Below are 19,965 nucleotides of genomic sequence, written 5' to 3' on the forward strand. Positions count from 1 at the left end.
TCCCTCACACCAGTGGGAGTGTATCTTTTAAACATTTAAAAAATGTCCTTAGTAAAGACTTGCAAAGAACCAACCGCTAAAGTTAACTGATTCCTTGGTTTGTTGTGTGACAGAAAAAGGAAGTCCTAGAACAATCTTTTTTTATGAATGTATACATAAATCCCACAAAAGTGAGAGCTTAATTCTACTTGCTGATTGTCATGTGCAACAGCATTGATGACTGTATGCTGATATTTCTGGTTCTTCTTTGAGCCACATGGTATGTTTATGCTTTTCCACCCCCTTTGAAGTTAAGCATCACTCCCTGACTGGCTGTGGCCAAGGGCATGTGAGAGGAAATGTTTTGAGAGTTTTGACAAGCGCTGTAGATATAAAATAGAAATGGAAGTTAAGCATTGGAAGAGGAACAAGTTCTTTGCTACTGATGGGATTCTATATCTAGAATATTCAGATCAAATTTTAAAAATTAATAGTCTATTAAAAGTGGCTGAATATAAGCATATAAAATATTATAGCAATTACTAGTTAGAAAATGGGATTTTTAACAGAAAAAAAATTAGATGTAGTCATAAATGTGACATACATACAATCTGAAAGAAGAGCTTGAGAAAGAGTATATTCCCTTGTCCAAGAAGATTGATAATTGTTCTTCCGTCCCCAAAATAATGGATAGGCTTGGTGCAGCTTAATTCAAAATCAGCAGTATTTTGGTGGGAGTGCATTTTTATTTGTAATGTACTGAAGTATACTTGCAGTATAACGCACGGATCCCAGATGTACAGTTTGCATCCTGACACTGCATATACCGGTGTAATCAGCACTCATCAAGATGTTTAGACCATTTCCTTCCATTCTCAGAAGTTCCCTTATGTTTCTTTCTAGTCCGTCACCTCTGTCCCCCAACCCAGCAGCAACCACTGTACTGATTTCTGTCTTCATAGATTATTTTGCCTGTTTTTGAACTTCCTATAATCAGAATCATATAGTATGGTTTTTTAGTCACTGACATTCTGGGGGCTCAGAATAGTGTTTTTGAATGCGTTTACATTACTGCATGTGTCATTAGTTTGTTTGCTGAGGGATATCCCATTGTATACATTTTCCTATTAATGGACATTGGGTTGTTCCCAGGTTTTAGTAACGTGAGTAATGCTGCTATGAACATTCTCGTAGGAGACTTTTGTAGGTAAATATTTAAGAGTGGAAATGCCAAATCATGAGGTAGGTGCCAAAGTAGTTGGTGTGAATGGTTTTGGCAGTTACTCTCAAGTTGTTCTTGAAAAATAAAGAGATGAAACTTACTCTCTTTAGAATATGGTAAAAATCTTAGTTCATTCTTTTTTTTTTTTTTTTTTTTAAGATTTTATGTATTTATTTGACAGAGAGAGAGCACAAGTAGGCAGAGTGGTAGACAGAGGGAGAAGAAGAAGCAGACTCCCCGCCGAGCAGGGAGCCCGACGCGGGGCTCGATCCCAGGACCCTGGGATCATGACCTGAGCTGAAGGCAGACGCTTAACGACTGAGCCACCCAGGCGCCCCAGTTCATTCTCTTTAGACACTGCTCTAATATATAGACATGTGTGGAATATAGAATATACATATTGAGGGCGTTTACTTTTTTGGCTGAGGAACCTGATCGAAGTGGTAGCAGTCACATTCTAGATGGAGGAACAGTGCTGTTCTGTATATTATTGTAGTGGTATTATTTTTGGCTATTATAAATTTTCCTGTATAGACTTTCTATCTGGTGTTCATTTTACAAAAATCAGTGTTTGGTTTAAGAACGAACTGGTAAAAGTTGGCGTGCTCCTCTGTTTCTAGAACATGAAAGGATATGGGAGGCTTTGTATGTGTGTGCGTGTTTGTGTGTATGTGTTTATCGGCAGGCTGCTGCTTTGCCAGAGGTTGATTATACCTAAACATTATGGCTGACTTGTGCACTTACTCTTGAAAAGATTATGTATTGCAGTTTTCTTCCAGAGCAACTTTTAAAATGCTGCCTCATTTAGGTTTTCTTCAAATGAAAATCCTTTATGCACTCTGATTTTTCTGAATGGTCTGCCCTGTTCTGTTACTCATGCACTTCATCTGATGGTCCAGTTATAGTTTCATGATATGCTATTTGAGTTATTTTGGAAATTTTATTTCTTATAAATGCTATGTTTTGAGCAGTAAAATGTAAAAAGAGGGAATGGCTCTTAGCACAAATCACAGATTATTGAATGAGTCATGTAGATTGTTCCCACGTATGTGGAAAAATTACATCACTACCAAGTTCTGGCTTTTCTATTTATACTATCCTAGGCCAGCTTCCCCTAACCCCCTTTTCCCCCTAATCCGTCTTTCTTTTTAAAGGCATTACAAAGCAACCAATAAAAGAAACTCATGGTAGGTTATTTTGGGGGCCAAAAGGAAAATGCTATGAAATAAAGTCAGGCAAGATGCTTCATCTTTCGATTTCTAGAGAGACTTAAAAGTTGTGAGCGTACCTCCCTACCTTTTCATTTATGCTGTTCTCTTAATACATTCTTTAAAAGATTACAAATTAATGATGACATTTGATTTTTTTTTTTTTGAACTTAGAATTTAGCAAGTAACTCCAAATATGAAGGCCATAGTTTTTTGTTTTGCGCATGTTCTCTGACTAGGAAAGTTAGATTCACATTTTTCCCTTTGAAAACATAGTGCATGGGGCACCTGGGTGGCTCAGTCAGTTAAGCATCTGACTCTTGATTTCAGCTCACATCATGATCTCAGGATTGTGGGATCCACTGCATCTGGCTCCAGCTCGGCAGGGAGTCTGTCTGAGATTCTCTCTCTCCCTCCCACTCTGCCCCTTCTCTTCTCCCCCGACCCCTCTCCCAACTCATATGCGCCTTCTCTCTCTTTAAAATAAATTAAAAAAATGTTTTTTTAAAAAAAATGAAAACAGGTTCCTGGGTGGCTCAGTCAGTTAAGCGTCTGCCTTCAGCTCAGGTCATGATCCCAGGGTCCTGGGCTCCCTGCTCAGTGGGGAGTCTGCTTCTTCCTCTCCCTCTGCAGCAACCCCCCACTTGCTCTCTCTCATTCTTTTCACTTTCTCAAATAAATAAATTAATCTTAAAAAAAAAAAAGAAAACATAGTACATGGAGACATCAGAGTATCACTTTAATTGGTGGATGCTATTAAAGGGGCCAAACTGTTTAAAAATCTTGTTTTGTTGTTTATGATACAGATGTGGTGAATAGAGCTTTTCATGGAATGGGCACAATATGATTTAATTTTAGGAAAAAACCTACACATGAATTAAAAAGGCAGAAAATAGGGCACCTGGGTGGCTCAGTTGGTTAACCAACTGCCTTCAGCTCAGGTCATGATCCTGGAGTCCCAGGATCGAGTCCCGCATCGGGCTCCCTGCTCGGCGGGGAGTCTGCTTCTCCCTCTGACCCTACCCACTCTTGTGCTCTCTCTCTCAAATAAATAAATAAAATCTTAAAAAAAAAAAGGCAGAAAATATATATACCAAAATATTTACAGTGGTTTTCTCTGGTGTTGAGAATACAGGTAATTTTTTTTTTTTTTGGTTATATATTTATATTAATATATATATAGGTAGGCAAGCATTATTATTCTTTTTATAAAAAGGAAGAAAAATCGGTCTCTTTAGAGTGGTCTCCTTGAGACAAGAGCCTTGTTTAGTTAATATTGCAATAAGACTTCAGTCTATAATTATAGGTTTTGTTACTTTCAGGTAAGTTTTAAAAATCTTAGAACTGCTTCCCAAGTTTAGTGATGTTTGTTTTTATGAGGAGGAAGCAGAGTAATCCATTCATGACGGTGCTATCCATTTAACCTTTCTGTCCTTATTTTGGGCCACCTGCTCAACCTTTCATCTACTGAAGTTGCGTTATAAACTGGTTTTCCCTGCTTCTGCCTTCCTTGGCCATTCTTAACTACATATAGGTATGGCACATGGGGACCCTACCTCTCATCTCAGTTCCCTTGTGACAGGAACACTTGATAGTCCAAGTGATGTCTGGTTACTCCCAAGTGATTGGAGTGTTCAAAGAAAAATAAAGTATTCCAAAACCATCAGGATTGAATGATTCCATTGCACATTTACCTGCTTTCTTAAATATAACACTAGGATTAGATTATGATTATTATATTTGGAGTATAAGCATTTTAATTAACTACATAGAAAATAGTTCAGAAGACTTAGCAGAGTCTACATAATTTCCTTCCTTCTTTTCTCTTTGCTGCCCCTCTGATCAAATACCTGTAGCAGAGTACTCTGCTACTTTCAAAGTCTAATGTGGAGACAAATGTTTTATAACTGGTGCCTCTCCTTATTCCCCTCACCAAAAGGAGCGAAATGTCAGAATATCTGTCCTCTTATTTTCATTTTCATAGCAGCCAATAGCTAATATCAAGCACTCATTTTGAACTTTTTAATCACTTTACCTGCAATGTACCTGTATTCATTTATTTAATCTTTATAGTCTTTAAATTGTACGGTTGTTGGGGAAATTGAAAGTTGAGAAATGACATAATTCGTCCAAGGCTAAGTGGCCAGTGGTAGAGCCCATGCTCATAACCATTATGTTCATGACTGTCAGTACCAGAACGTCTTTTAATTGCTGAGGTAACGAATTTCTTCCGTTTCTTTCTCCTTTCTGTTCAGGCAGCAATGCAAATGGGCTGGTTCCTGCTTTCAGTTTTATCACACTTTGGTGGAGGAGCTGAGGCTTTACAGATGCAGTAGGGAACAGCAGGTTTTGGGATCTGAGGCACATTTCAGTTCTAGTTGGGTGATCTTAGCCAATTAATTTTATTTCCAAAGTGGCAGTAAAAGTGGTACCTACCTTTACGAGGCTGTGAGGATTAAAAGAGAACGTTCACACAATGACAGCTTATGCAGGTGTTCAGGGGTGACCCTTGTCACTGTGGAGACGTTACTAGCCACTGAGCACCCCCTCCAAAGCAGTAATCAACCAGATCTGTTCATAGCTGCTTTTTTTGGCAGGACCTATTTTGCCACTGGCTCTTTGCTTAAAAAGAAAAGTTTCCCTGCCTGGCTTTGTTCTCACTGGCTCTAGGCTTAACATTTTATTCTCTGTATAAATTATTTGGCCAAAAATATTTTTTTGTCCAATAGTTACTGAAACATAAGTTTAGGCCTAGTTCTCTGCAAAGCATTTCCCATGAAAATAACTTTTTATATGAAACTGTGTGCATTAATAATACCATTGTGAGCAGTGTTTTCTGTTTTTTTTTTTTCTGTGCCTCTTGCAAATTTTGGTTCTGAATCATATTATTTTATCTTTGCATCACATATGAATAGCTTTATTTTGCCATTTGTCTTTGACTAATTCTTTTTCTTCCAAGAGTTAGAATATGACTAATCATAGCATAATGTTCAAAGAGGGTTATTATTGGGGGCGCCTGGGCGGCTCAGTCGGTTAAGCATCTGCCTTCGGCTCAGGTCATGATCCCAGGGTCCTGGGATCGAGCCCCACATCAGGCTTCCTGCTCAGTGGGTGGGAGTCTGCTTCTTCCTCTACCCTGCCCCACCCCCCCCGTTCTTGATCTCTCTCTCACTCTGTCTCTCAAAAAAATAAATTTTTAAAAATAAATAAAGAGGGTTATTATCAGACTGGCACAGTTGTTAAAGGAATGCTTCAGGCCACATGTCTGAGACATGATACTTACGCTGGAGCCTAGACGTCCATGTTGAGATTTCCTAGGAATAAGGGCTGCGTTGGGTATTACACAGTGTTCAGTAAATCCTGCCTTGACAAGACCATTTAGATTTGTGTTTATATTCTTAGGTGACCGGGTTATCGATGTGGGGTCTGAATGGAGAACTTTCAGCAATGATAAAGCAACAAAAGATCCATCCCGAGTTGGAGACTCTCAGAATCCTCTTCTGAGTGATGGAGATTTGTCTACCATGATTGGCAAGGTAATAGATCCCCTCGGCAGAAAACATAAAGTGTGGACTGACCAAAGACCTGGGAGTTGGGGAACTTTGCAAAAGTATCCATCACTGCCCCCATGAGGAATTTTGACCTGAGAATAAGATTTACCAGTAATACTATCGTGAATGATTTTTCCCTTACACATTTCTTCCACCTTAAAGGGGAGAGCAACCGGTCGTGATTACAGAGTCTATGTCTCAGGCCCTTGTTTCCATGAAGCCCATTTTGCACAAAAATTCTTTATGAGTTCATATTGATATGTTCCTTGAATACTATGAATGTCTTTTCTTCCCCCCCCCCCCCACATTACCTAAGATAAATTGTAGCTCGGTATAGCCTGTTTTCTAATGCTGGTGGATTTATGACTTACGTAAGTGATGTATGTAAGCTTCACATTCGTCATCAGTGAGAGTAAGAGTACTTCGTAGAAATTTTGAGGGTTACATGGGAATGTAGGTAAAGTATTTACAGCACACGTGTAGTGTGTGTTCAGTAAATGGTAGCTGCTGCTGTTAGATAAGGCAGCAGTATAATTTGTCTGGCAACCTGGCTCTTTTTTGCTCTTTTATCTGAATTGGAAGGAGTGGTGGCAATATTCCAAAGAACTAAGCGAGGGATGCGATTTCAGGACTTAATCTATGTAGACTACTGCAGTCTATTTTCAAGAAAATATTATGAAAAAGCAGGTCATTATTTTTTCATGCTCTATAAAGTACGTATAAAATTTGAAAAACAGTGTAGGCTAGGTTAAAGTTGATAGTATTATATTCAGAAATATCTTTGGGTGATTTCTACATTTACTTTAGCTTTACAGGCTGGGGAAAAAAGTATACTGAGGACATTTTAAAATCTCAGATTGCCACAAATTGACACTGTGACTTTTTTTAATGTTTAATTTTTTCAAAAGGAAATACATGACTCAAACACAAATGTAAAAAGAACAATTTTCTTTACCCTTGACCCCCAAACTCAGTTCCCACTGCAACCCCCTTTCCCTGTCAGAAGCCAGTAACCACTATTGCTAGTTTTCTCCTGTATCCTTTGACAGTTGTTTATCTTACATGGCAAAAGAGAGTTTTTTAAGATGCTACATTTGTCATATACTAGATTTCTGTATGTATTTGGGAATATTTCCGGACTTTCTATCCTTTCTCTGTCCTGGCTCCGGCCGTCAGATGTCATACCATACTGTTAGTATCTAGTAGCTTTAGTTCTTCCTCCCTGCTCTGCTTTCTCAGCATTTTCTTCACTTGTCTTTTCCATTTAAAGGTTAGGATGGATCACTTTGTTTAAAAAAAAAAAAAAATTATTTTCAGCGAGGTTTTGGTTAGATAGATTTGCAAATTGACTTAGGGAAGATCGACTTCTTCCTGATAAATCTTCTGTCCAAAAACATAGTATGCCTTTCCATTTCCTTAAGTCGTATGTGTCCTTCTAGAGAGGTTTTCTTCATAAAGGTCTTGCATGTTTAAGTTGATTTCTAGATACTTACCTTTTTTGTTGTTTTGCAATTGGAGTATTTTTCTTTCATTGCCTTATAACTGGCTATACATATGAAGGCTATTGATTTCTGTTTAATTTTGACCTTGCCTCTAATGGATTCTATGATTTATAGCAGTTTTACAGTGATTTTGAGTATTCTAGGTGTTCAAAAATACTATCTGCAAATAGTTTATCGCTTCCTTCCCAAATTAGTACTTCTGATTTTTCTCTTGCCTTATTTTATTTTTAATTTTTGATGTTTTTTATTTTAAGTAAACTCCACGCCACACGTGGGGCTTGAACTCACAACCCCAAGGTCAAGAGCTACATGCTCTACTGACTACACCAGCCAGGTGCCCCCCACCCCTTGCTCTTCTGCCTAATTTTAAAATAATTACACCAGTATAGTTAATATAATTGTTATCTAGGTACATTATGTAATTATAATTACATTATATTGGTCAGTTTTCCTAGTACAGGCGTACCTCAGAGATACTGCAGGTTTGGTTCCAGTCCATCACAGTAAAGCAAATATCACAATAGAGGGAGTCAAATGCCTTTTTTTAGTTTTCCAGTACATAGAAAAGTCTTATTGACACTATTAAGTGTGCAGTAGCATTATGTTTAAAAAAATCCATATACCTTAATTTAAAAATACTTTATTGCTAAAAAATGCTAACCATCATCTGAGCTTTCAGTGAATTATGATCTTTTTGCTGGTGGAGGGTCTTGCTTCGATGTGATGGTTGCTGAATGGTAGGTGGCTCTGGCAGTTTCTTAAAATAATGAAGTTTGCCCCATCGATTGCCTCTTCTTTTCACATGCGATTTCTCTGTAGCCTGTGTTCCATAGCGTTTTACCCACAGCAGAACTTCTCTCAGTATTGGAGTCGGTCCTCTCAAACCCTGCCACTGCTTTATCAACTAAGTTTAGTTAATATTTCAAATCCTTTGTTGTCATTTCAACCATCTTCACAGCATCTTCACCAGCAATAGATTTGAGCTCAGGACACCACTGTCTTTGCTCATCCATGAGAAGCAGCTCCTCAGACGTGAGAGTTCGATCATGAGATCGCAGCCGTCCAGTCACATGTTCAGGCTCCCTGCTGCTTCTAGTCCTCTCGCTGTTTCCACCGCCTCTGCAGTTCCTGCCTCCACTGGAGTCCTGAGCCCTCCAGTCACCCATGAGGGCTGCAATCAACTTCTTCCAGACTCCTGTTCATGTTGATACTATGACCTCTTCTCATGAATCAGCATCTAGAATGGTGAATTCTTTCCAGTTCTTCAGTGTAGTCTGCCCAGGGCCATCAGAGGAAACATTGTCTGTGGCACATGTAGCCTTATGAAATGTGTTTCCTAAATAAGACTTGAAAGTTGAAATGACTCTTTGATCCATGGGCTGCAGGATGGATTGGATATTGTGTTAGCAGGCATGAGAACAACAGTAATCCCATTGTTCAGCTCCATCTCAGAGCTCCTGGATGACCAGATGCATTGTCAATGAGCAGTCATATTTTGAAAGCAATCTTTTTTTCTGAGCAGTAGTTCTCAACAGTGGACTTAAAATACTTAGTAAACCATGTTATAAGTAGATGTGCTGTCATCCAGGCTTTGTTGTTTCATTTCTAGAGCACAGGCAAAATAGATAGCACAATTCTTAGGGGCCCTAGCATTTTCAGAATGGTACATGAACATTGGCTTCAACTTCAAGTCACCAGCTGCATTAGCCTCTAACAACAGAGACAGGCTGTTGAAGCTTTGAAGCCAGGCATTGACCTCTCTCTCCTCTCTAGCTCAGGAAGTCCTAGATGGCATGTTCTTCCAAAAGAAGGCTGTTGCATCTACATTGAAAATCTGTTGTTGAGTGTACCACCTTCATGAATTCTCGTAGCTGGATCTTCTGGAGAACTTGCTGCAGCTTCTGTGTCAGCACTTCCTGCTTCGCCTTGTGCTTTATGTTATAGAGAGAGCTTCTTTCCTTCAACCTCAGGAACCAACCTTTGCTAGCTTCCAACTCCTCTCCTTGGGCTTCCTCATGTCTCTGAGCCTTCACAGAATTGAAGAGAGTTAGGGCCTTGCTCTGGCTTAAGGGAATGTGGTGGCTGGTTTGATCTTCCATCCAGGCCACTAACACTTTCTCCATATCAGCAAGAAGGCTGTTTCACTTTCTTATCATTTGCGTGTTCACTGGAGTAGCACTTTAATTTCCTTCAAGAACTTCTCCTTGGCATTCACAACGTGGCTGTGTTTGGCACAAGAGGCCTAGCTTTCAGCCTGTCTCAGCTTCTGACATGCCTTCCTTTACTAAGCTTAATCATTTCTAGCTTTTGATTTAAAGTGAGAGGCATGTGACTATTCCTTTGACTCCAACAGAGAGAAGCCCTTATAGGGTTATTAATTGGCCTAATTTCAATATTGTTGAGTCTCAGGAAATAGGCCCGAGGAGAGGGAGAGAGATGGGGGAACAGCGGCTCAGGGGAGCAGTCAGAGCACAGTTTATTAAGCTTGCCGTCTTCTAAGTATGCACTTCGTGGAGCCGCAAAACAATTATAACAGTAACATCAAAGATCCCTGCTCACAGATCACCATCAGAAATATAATAAGTTTGAAATGTTGCAAGAATTACTAACATGTGACAGAGACCTGAAGTGAGCAAATGCTGTTGGAAAAATGGCACCAGTAGACTTGCTTAACATAGGGTTGCCATAAACCTTCAATATGTTAACAACAGTACAAAAATACAGTCTCTGCAAAGTGCAGTAAAGTGAAGCGCAATAAAACAGGGTATGCCTCTTTTCTTCATGAATCATTGTGCTGGCTTTGGGCCTGGGAGAACTTCTAACTTGAAGTACCCATTTGTAGTGTTTTGTGAGTTTTTATCAAAAAATGGCTTTTGAGTTTTGTTTGCTTGCCTTTATAGCACCTTTGGAGATGATCCTTTGATTTTTCTCCTTAGGTCTATTAATGTGATGGTTTATATTATTGGGTTCTCTCACAGATATTCATTTAAACCATCTCAACCTGGTACTTGTTCTACTGAGGAATAAGGAGGAGGCACAGGGTAGATTTCTTGGGCTTATGGAGTCAGATCGTGTAAGTTATGTTTTTTTAGAAATGTCTGTTCATTCAGATTTAAAAAATTTTTTTGCATAAAGTTGTAAAACTTTGTTTTATAGGGTACAGGAGCTGCAAGTTTTGACGAATTTGGCAATTCTAAGTACCAAAATCGGAGAACAATGAGTAGTTCTGATCGAGCAATGATGAATGCTTTCAAAGAAATCACTACTATGGCAGACAGAATCAACCTCCCTCGAAATATAGTTGTAAGTTCTTGTCTGTCTCCTTTAAGCCATTCTGGCATTGACTTAGCATAATTTAATGAACACATGAAATTTTGATATTGCAACTAATTAAATGGCCTGAAGTTAATTAAACTTCGTTTCTTTGCTTTGAAGGATCGAACAAATAATTTATTCAAGCAAGTGTATGAACAGAAGAGCCTGAAGGGCAGAGCTAATGATGCCATAGCTTCCGCTTGTCTCTATATTGCCTGTAGACAAGAAGGGGTTCCCAGGACATTCAAAGGTAAGTGTTTAGTTGCAGACCAAAGTCAAGCAGCTTTGACACTACGAAGCTGTCATGTCTTCCTGGTTACATATTGTAATCCATCTTAGTATCATTTCCAAATGCCTCTTTATTTTGTTCCTTGACAAAAATTCATTCTGTGATCTTAACCATGTTCTTTTCAGGCTATTTTCCCATGTGATGTCACTTTAGCCCATGTAAGCTCCATGTTCTTTGCTCATGAGATCTTTTGAACTGACTCTGTTTTGGGGACTTTGAGGCCTGGCATCATAAGCCAGAGGACGCCTTCCTTACTAGTTAAGTGTGTACACTCCATGCGTGGAAAACCATTTCCGCTCCTAGCACAGGTCTCTGCAGGTGAAGGAGTCAAGCCTTAGAAAACATCAGCGACATTTGTCTCTTGTTACACAGTTTGCACTTTCAAACTCGAGTTGGAGGCTTTGAGAGAACTAGTATTTTCCGTCCAGTTTGCAGTCACGATAAATAGGTGATAGCTGTTCACACTGCTGCTGTGGTCTTATCTCTTCCACTGCCGGGTTCACTCCAGCTTAAGACTTCCATTACCTTTCGTTCATCAGTGAATATTTTATGACGAGGCCGTGGCTTTTATCCTCATCATCTTTTTGGTTATTACAGCTAAAACTAAGACTTTTGTTGAATTTGTTCTGAAAGTGTTTGGTAGTTTAATTTTTAGAATAACAGGGTCAAATATTTGATCTCATTTTGTTATAGCCTATAATCCCAGGGATTGCACGTGCATATGCTTGAGAAGTATTCTTCAGCTTTGAGTAACTTGTGTGAATTGAAACTTAAGAGAAATTAATATTGAAATAATAAGAACCTACATTTAACTTGTTTAAAAGACTTCTTTAAAGTGTGATAAACACTTAAATTAACAGAGGGATTAACAGAGCGCCTGGATGGCTCAGTCAGTTAAGCATCCGACTCTTGGTTTTGGCTCAGGTCATGATCTCAAGATCATGAGATCGATCAAGCCCCGCACCGGGCTCTGTGCTCAAGGTAGAGTCTGCTTGAGAGTCTCTCTCCCTCCCCATCTCCCCTGCACCTCCCCCTGCTCACGCACACTCTCTCTCTAAAAATAAATACCTTTTTAAAATAACTGAGAAATTTTAAATTAGCTCTATGGGAAGTATCACTGAGAGGATTAAAGATTCATTTATAAGGCACGATTTGTTCTTTATTGAGGTAATTAGTATGTCATATAACATATATATATATATATATATATATATCTCCATATATTGCCATAGGTGAGTTTGGGGTACACAGTATTATACATTTGACCCTTGAACAACATGAATTTGAACTGCATGCATCTACTTACATGCAGTTTTTCTTGACATAGTGTAGTACATAAGTGTAGTTTCTCTTATGATTTTAATACTGTCTCTAGCTTTCTTGTAAAATACAGTATATAATACATGTACAAAATAGATGTTGACTGTTATCACTAAGGCTTTCAGTCAACAGTACGCTATTGGTAGTTAAAAAAGTTTTGGGGGAGTAAAAAGTTATACATGGATTTTTGTGCTGGGAGTTGGTGTCCCCTAACCCCTGAGTTCAGGGGTCAACTGTAATTTGACATCTGTTACATACTACAAAGTAATCACTAAAAGTCTAGTTACCATCCATCACCGTATAGTTGACTCCCTTCACTCATTTTGCCTACACCCCAACTCCTTTCCCCTCTCATAACCACCAGTGTGTTCTCTGTGTCCATGAGTTTGTTTTTATTTGTTCATTTGTTTTGGTTTTTAGATTCCACATACAAGTAAAATCATGTGATATTTGTCTTTCTCTCTCTTATTTCACTTAGCATAATACCCTCAAGGTCCATGCATGTTGTTGCAAATGATGAGATTTCATTCTTTTTTATGGCTTAATAGTATCCGCTGTATTGATATACCACCTCTTCATCCATCCATCCATTGATGACGTTTAGATTGTTTCCATATCTTGGCTAATGTAAATAATGCTGCAGTGAACATAGGGATGCATAAATCTTTTTGAATCCGTGTCTTTGTATTCTTTGTATAAATACCCAGAAGTGGAATAGCTGGATCATACAGTATTTGTATTCTTAGTTTTTTGAGGAACCTCCGTCTTTTTTCCATAGTGGCTGCACCAGTTTACATTCCCACCAACAGTGCATGAGGGTTTTCGTTTCTCACATCCTTTTCCCTCTCTAACACTTGTTATTTCTTGTTTTTTTGGTAATAGCCATTCTGACCAGTTTGAGGTGAGATCTCATAGTGGTTTTGATTTGCGTTTTCCTATAATTAGTGATGTTGAGCATCTTTTCATGTGCCTGTTGACCATCTGTATGTTGTCTTTGGAAAAATGTCTATTCAGATCCTCTGCCCATTTTTTAATCAGGCTGTTTAAGGTATGATTGCATTTTTGCAATTAGAATGTATTTTATAATCAGAAATGATGTATTCTGAAATGAACCGTATGACTTATGTGGATTTATTTTTTTTCTTCTTTCAGAAATATGTGCCGTGTCACGAATTTCTAAGAAAGAAATTGGTAGATGTTTCAAACTTATTTTGAAGGCATTAGAAACCAGTGTGGATTTGATTACAACTGGGGACTTCATGTCCAGGTTTTGTTCCAACCTTTGTCTCCCTAAACAAGTACAGATGGCAGCTACACATATAGCCCGTAAAGCTGTGGAACTGGACTTGGTTCCTGGAAGGAGCCCGATCTCTGTGGCGGCAGCGGCCATTTACATGGCTTCACAGGCATCGGCTGAGAAGAGGACCCAAAAAGGTAGGATTCTTCCTCAGGAAGAGTAGTGATGAAATCGTGAAGGCTGTAGTATGTAATTGTATTTCCATTTTAAGTATAAAGCAGGTAAATATCTGAACCCACATTTAAGAGATAGTTTCTTCATCAGGGCACCTGGGTGACTCAGATCATGATCTTGGGGTCGTGAGATCGAGCCCCGTGTCAGGCTCCACCCTCAGTGGCCAGTCTGCTTGAGATTTTCTTTCCCTCTGCTCGAGTTCTCTCTCAAATAAATCTTAAAAAAAAAAAAAAAAAGTAGTTTCTTGGAATCAAAACAAAATCAAAACTTCGAAGCAAAATACTGTATTTTAAGTGATTCATAAATAAAAATGTTTGGAGGCATAACTGTGTATGGACATACTTTTCCCATTCAAATTAAGAATTTTAGTTTGTACATCTTTCATTTCTAGAAGTTATTTTTGTCACCCTGAAACGTTATTTTGAATAGTCCTTCTTTCCCCCTCAAAACTTAGCTTTTTAAATCTTGAGAGGTGGGGGCCACGCTTGTGTCCCCGCTTCCCGGCATGGCCTCCTACAGCTGGGCTCATCAGAAGTTCCTGCTGACTGTCAGGTTGTAACATTCTGCGAAGCCCGTTCTCTTTCTCCTTTCAAACGTTATTCAGTTTCTTAATGAAGACACTGACAGAAGTTTCAACCTTTTACAGCCATTTTTGAGTTTACTGCTGTAGGGGAACTTTTGAACAGAAAGAAGCGCTAAGTGAATTTCTTTACAAGCATTTATTCATTAATTACTTCTGTGATCCTCAAAAAGATCTATAAAGAAAAAGAAGCAGTCAATTCTAAATGTAAAAGTGAGGCAATGAGAGGACTACCTGCACTGACTGTAATACCCTTTTAAGAACAGCCTTTTCACCTCTGCTTAGGCTGCAGGTTTCTCTATTAATAAAAGTAACAAATTATACAGAAGAATGATTAGGAAGAAGAAGCTGACCATTAATTATTTAAATGTGCCATTATCCATTCCTTTTGGCCTCCACTCCTATTTTTTAAGGAAATTTTGAGTCTTCTGGTAAAATTGAGAAGTTGAAGCTAAGCAGTATCCTTACCTTTATTCCTAGTTGTAAAGTTTATTCTAATCAACACAGAAGTGTTTATCTTGGCACTTTCTGCTGTTTGTGTTTTACATGAAGTTTTTGGGGTTTTTTGGAGATGTAAGGCCCTTTTCTTGCCTTCCCGGCAGCCAGTTGAGAGTCACCGGTCTCCGTGTCTAGAAGACAGATAGTAAATGTCGTGCAACATGAGACAACGACATTTAAGACTAGCTCATTGCACATGGATGGCAGGCATCCACACTGAAAATCCATAAAACCTTAGGATTTGAACTGTGAAAAGGTGGTAAAATGAGTTTGCATTATAGCCTGTGTTTTAAAAATCCATTTTGATTAAGTATTTATGACCAAATAATTTTCAAGTAGCAGTCCTTTGGACTTCTAATAAAAAGGAAAAAGGTGACAGTGACTTTGAAGGGTAAAAGTAGATCTACTCCTAGGCTTCCGTAATAGACTAGAAATACGTGAACTTTCAATGCTCAGTGTTATGTGTCTGTAATAGTGAAAACATCCACATGATGCTAGAATGTACATCTGTCTTAAGCAGATGTATAATGTCTGATGTACTAAGTAGAGAAAAGAGGCTGTTAGGTTAGTCTTTAACGTATGATTCCAAAAGAACCTTTTAACAAAAGAGCAGAATTAACTAGAGGTGTTGCAGAGGAACTTTTAAACACGGAAATAATAAAGTGAGTTTCTTTATAGGAATATATTCATGCATAACTTCCATGATCCTCAGAAAGATTTACTGTGAAGGAGAAGCAGTCAGTTCTAAATACGACGGCCAGTACAGTAGGTCTCACTCCTAGTGCTGTGCCCTGAGCACCGTTCCCATGTCCTGCAGTCTTCACACGGCCGAGACAGCCCTTTGAGGTGATAGGGATACTGCCATTATTACTGTTACCAACTGTAGCCCTCCTTTCTACCTTTTAGTACGGATTTCCATTGTTAGGTTTTGAAAGGCAGCATCTCTGGGGTTTTCACTGTGGATTTTATACTACCGTATCTCACACATTGGAATGCAGGTTGTAGAAGGGAGATGGGATGGAAATTATAATTAATATTTTGATTTTTGTCTTTTAGAAATTGGAGATATTGCTGGTGTTGCTGATGTTACAATCAGACAGTCCTACAGGCTAATCTATCCTCGAGCCCCAGATCTGTTTCCTACAGACTTCAAATTTGACACCCCTGTGGACAAACTACCACAGCTGTAAATTGAGGCAGCTAATGTCAAACTCTTCTGAACACTGAACTTGGCCTGTTGTACATAGCCTATACCAGTGCTGGATTGAGCCTCTCTTTAATAAGGAAAAACAAAAGACATGGTACGCATTCCAGGGCTAAATATTAATTGCTTGGCATTCTGTATGTATATACTAGTGAAACATATTTAATGATTTAAATTTCTTATTGAATTTGCTTTCTTTTGTAGCAATCTAGGAAGCTGTATTTTGGAAGATATTTGAAATTATGTAATTCTTGAATAAAATGTTTTTCAAAACTAAAGTTTTTGTTATAATTACATGTTATATGTAATTTATAATATAATTACAAATAATGCATATCATTGCAGCTAATAAAGCTGATAGAGGTCCTTGTTTACTGTTTCTTTCCATGTATATAGTTTTGTTTTGTTTATATAACAAAGTTAGGCTTTGGGAGCCACAGTTGACACCAAGAACATCAAAGAGGGTGTGTGCGATTTATTAAAATATATATATATATATTGAAAAGCCAGAAGTGATGAACTGGACCTTGAAAGGCATTGGCTGAAGAGATATAACAATGAGCTTATGGAGCAGAAAAGATGATGCTGGTAAATAATTAGCAGATTGCAATTTTTGGATGTTAACATTTAATTTTCTAGAACCTGCATTATCTGCAATTATTTTTATTTACTAAGATACTCATAGGGTAAAGAATATTTAAAATAGATTATTAGGCCTAGGAATGTCCAGGAATTTTTTTAATAAGCACAGCCCCCCATAGGTGATTGGGATGTGTAGGTGTTTTGCATATCACTCTTCGAGGAACATCAATTTAGGGTCTTGACTGGTAGGCACTGAAGGTAAAAACCAACAGAATTTTGCCCTTTTACCAATGAGGTAGTTTGTGAGGGGCCTTGAATCCGTGCTAAACATCACCTTACAGTGTAAAGTGCACTGCCTTAAAGCAGGTGTCCCGGTTCTTACACATCTGTCGAGAGGTTAGTGCTAGATTAGAAGTACATCTCCTATTGCGGTCTAGTAGATTCACACTCAGGTCCAAAAAGGGACTTTAGAAGATCAGACTTTCATTTCTGTTGACCATGGAGGGGGGGTGGCTACTGGACCATGAAGACAAATGGCATTTCTCCTTTGCACAAAACGTAGGACACACTAACGGTACTACTCAAAGCTGGAGGAGAACACCAGAGAAATAAACACAGTAAGAGTAGTGATGACTCCAGGCAGAATCCATCCCACCCAAAACAAAACCCAGGAAGAAGAAGGAATCTTAGGCTGGTCAGTGCTGCCCTCATGGGCACCCCCATCTTTGGGGTGCACCACACTTCTCCATCTTTCCAAGCATGGACTGAGGGCAGCGGTCCTCTCCTCTGATGCTCCCCAGTTTCTAGTGATTGACCACAGAACTTCCCACCCACTAAAGACTTCTCTGCAAGCTGCAACCAGTTAGCTAGATCTTAAAAGTTATTTTTGCTATTCTCAAAAGTCAGTACATGCACATTAGAGAACATTTGGAAAATGCATCATGAAAATACCCATAAGCCACTTAGAAATAAGCACCAGTATTTTGGTATTTTGTTCTTCCCAGCTATTTGGCTATGCTGTCTTTTTAAAATACAGTTGTGGACTTCAAGCTCTATTCACAAAGCTGTCATCATCAAGACAGTATGGTACTGGCACAAAAACAGACACATAGATCAATGGAACAGAATAGAGAGCCCAGAAATGGACCCTCAACTCTATGGTCAACTCATCTTTGACAAAGCAGGAAAGAATGTCCAATGGAAAAAAGTCTCTTCAACAAATGGTGTTGGGAAAATTGGACAGCCACATGCAGAAGAATGAAACTGGACCATTTCCTTACACCACACACAAAAATAGACTCAAAATGGATGAAAGACCTAAATGTGCGAGAGGAGTCCATCAAAATCCTAGAGGAGAACACAGCAACCTCTTCGACCTCAGCCGCAGCAGCTTCTTCCTAGACACATCACCAAAGGCAAGGGAAGCAAGGGCAAAAATGAACTATTGGGACTTCATCAAGATAAAAAGCATTTGCATAGCCAAAGAAACAGTCAACAAAACCAAAAGACGACCTACAGAATGGGAGAAGATATTTGCAAATGACATATTAGATAAAGGGCTAGTATCCAAAATCTATAAAGAACTTATCAAACTCAACACCCAAAGAATAATCCAATCAAGAAATGGGGAGAAGACATGAACAGACATTTTTCCAAAGAAGACATCCAAATGGCCAACAGACACATGAAAAAGTCCTCAACATCGCTCGGCATCAGGGAAATCCAAATCAAAACCTCAATGAGATACCACCTCACACCAGTCAGTAGGGCCAAAATTAACAAGTCAGGAAACGACAGATGTTGGCGAGGATGTGGAGAAAGGGGAACCCTCCTACACTGTTGGTAGGAATGCAAGCTGGTGCAGCCGCTCTGGAAAACAGTATGGAGGTTCCTCACAAAGTTGAAAATAGAGCTACCCCACAACCCAGCAATTGCACTACTGGGTATTTACCCCAAAGATACAAATGTAGTGATCCAAAGGGGTACGTGCACCCCAATGTTTATAGCAGCAATGTCCACAATAGCCAAACTATGGAAAGAGCCAAGATGTCCATCGACAGATAAATGGATAAAGAAGGTGTGGTGTATATATATACAATGGAATATTATGCAGCCATCAAAACCCCCCGAAATCTTGACATTTGCAACAATGTGGATGGAACTAGAGGGTATTATGCTGAGCGAAATAAGTCAGTCAGAGAAAGACATGTATCATGATCTCACTGATATGAGCAATTCTTAATCTCAGGAAACAAACTGAGGGTTGCTGGAGTGGAGGGGAGTGGGAGGGATGGGGTGGCTGGGTGATAGACATTGGGGAGGGTATATGCTATGGTGAGCACTGTGAATTGTGTAGGACTGATGAATCACAGACCTGTACCTCCGAAACAAATAATACATTATATGTTAAAAAAAAAAATAGTAGGAAGGGAAAAATGAAGGGGGGGGAATCGGAGGGGGAGACGAACCATGAGAGACTATGGACTCTGAGAAACAAACTGAGGATGCTAGAGGGGAGGGGGGTGGGGGGAGGGGTTAGCCTGGTGATGGGTATTAAAGAGGCACGTACTGAATGGAGCACTGGGTGTTATATGCAAACAATGAATCATGGAACACTACATCAAAAACTAATGATGTATGGTGATTAACATAACAATAAAATTAAATTAAAAATAAAATACCATTGCAGTCCAGGTGTAGTAGTAGGATTTGTTTAGTATTTTCATTTTCCTGCTTACACAAATGTATTCAATGACTAGAAAAATGGAGATAAGCATAAAGGGGATAAAAACCCTAGCCCTTGCCACTTAGGTATGTCACCATTCCAGTTTATTTTTTTTTTCCTATCATTCTGTACATTTTTTTTTAAGAATATAAACTTTTTTTTCTATTAACATATTATTTGTTTCAGGGGTATAGGTCTGTGATTCATCAGTCTTACACAACACACAGCACTCACCACAACACTTACCCTCCCCAATGTTCATCATCCAGCCTCCCTATCCCCCCACCCCCCTCTAGCAACACTCAGTTTGTTTCCTGAGATTACGAGTCTCTTACGGTTTGTCTCCCTCTCCTGGTTTCATCTTGTTTCATTTTTTCCTCTCTTCCCCTATGATCCTCTGCCTTGTTTCTTAAATTCCACATATCAGTGAGATCATATAAAAAGCTTCCAGGACAAACAGAAACTAAAAAAATTTGTGATCACCAAACCAGCCCTACAAGAAATATTGAAAAGGGTCCT

The 19,965-nt window shown here is 38.9% G+C and overlaps 1 protein-coding gene across 1 annotated transcript in view; it reads left to right on the top strand.

The window, feature by feature from the left end:
* Positions 1 to 16,417, top strand: part of GTF2B (general transcription factor IIB) — a 32,010-nt gene extending 15,593 nt beyond the window's left edge. Inside the window, exons 3-7 of the mRNA XM_036099452.2 lie at positions 5,812 to 5,945; positions 10,619 to 10,765; positions 10,898 to 11,027; positions 13,539 to 13,820; positions 15,992 to 16,417. Coding sequence (XP_035955345.1) covers positions 5,812 to 5,945; positions 10,619 to 10,765; positions 10,898 to 11,027; positions 13,539 to 13,820; positions 15,992 to 16,125 — 827 coding nt within the window. The 3' untranslated portion in view covers positions 16,126 to 16,417. The remainder of the gene's footprint in view (positions 1 to 5,811; positions 5,946 to 10,618; positions 10,766 to 10,897; positions 11,028 to 13,538; positions 13,821 to 15,991) is intronic.
* Positions 16,418 to 19,965: the final 3,548 nt, after the last annotated feature.

The sequence above is a fragment of the Halichoerus grypus genome, chromosome 5 (assembly GCF_964656455.1).
Source record: "Halichoerus grypus chromosome 5, mHalGry1.hap1.1, whole genome shotgun sequence".
NCBI lineage: Eukaryota > Metazoa > Chordata > Mammalia > Carnivora > Phocidae > Halichoerus > Halichoerus grypus.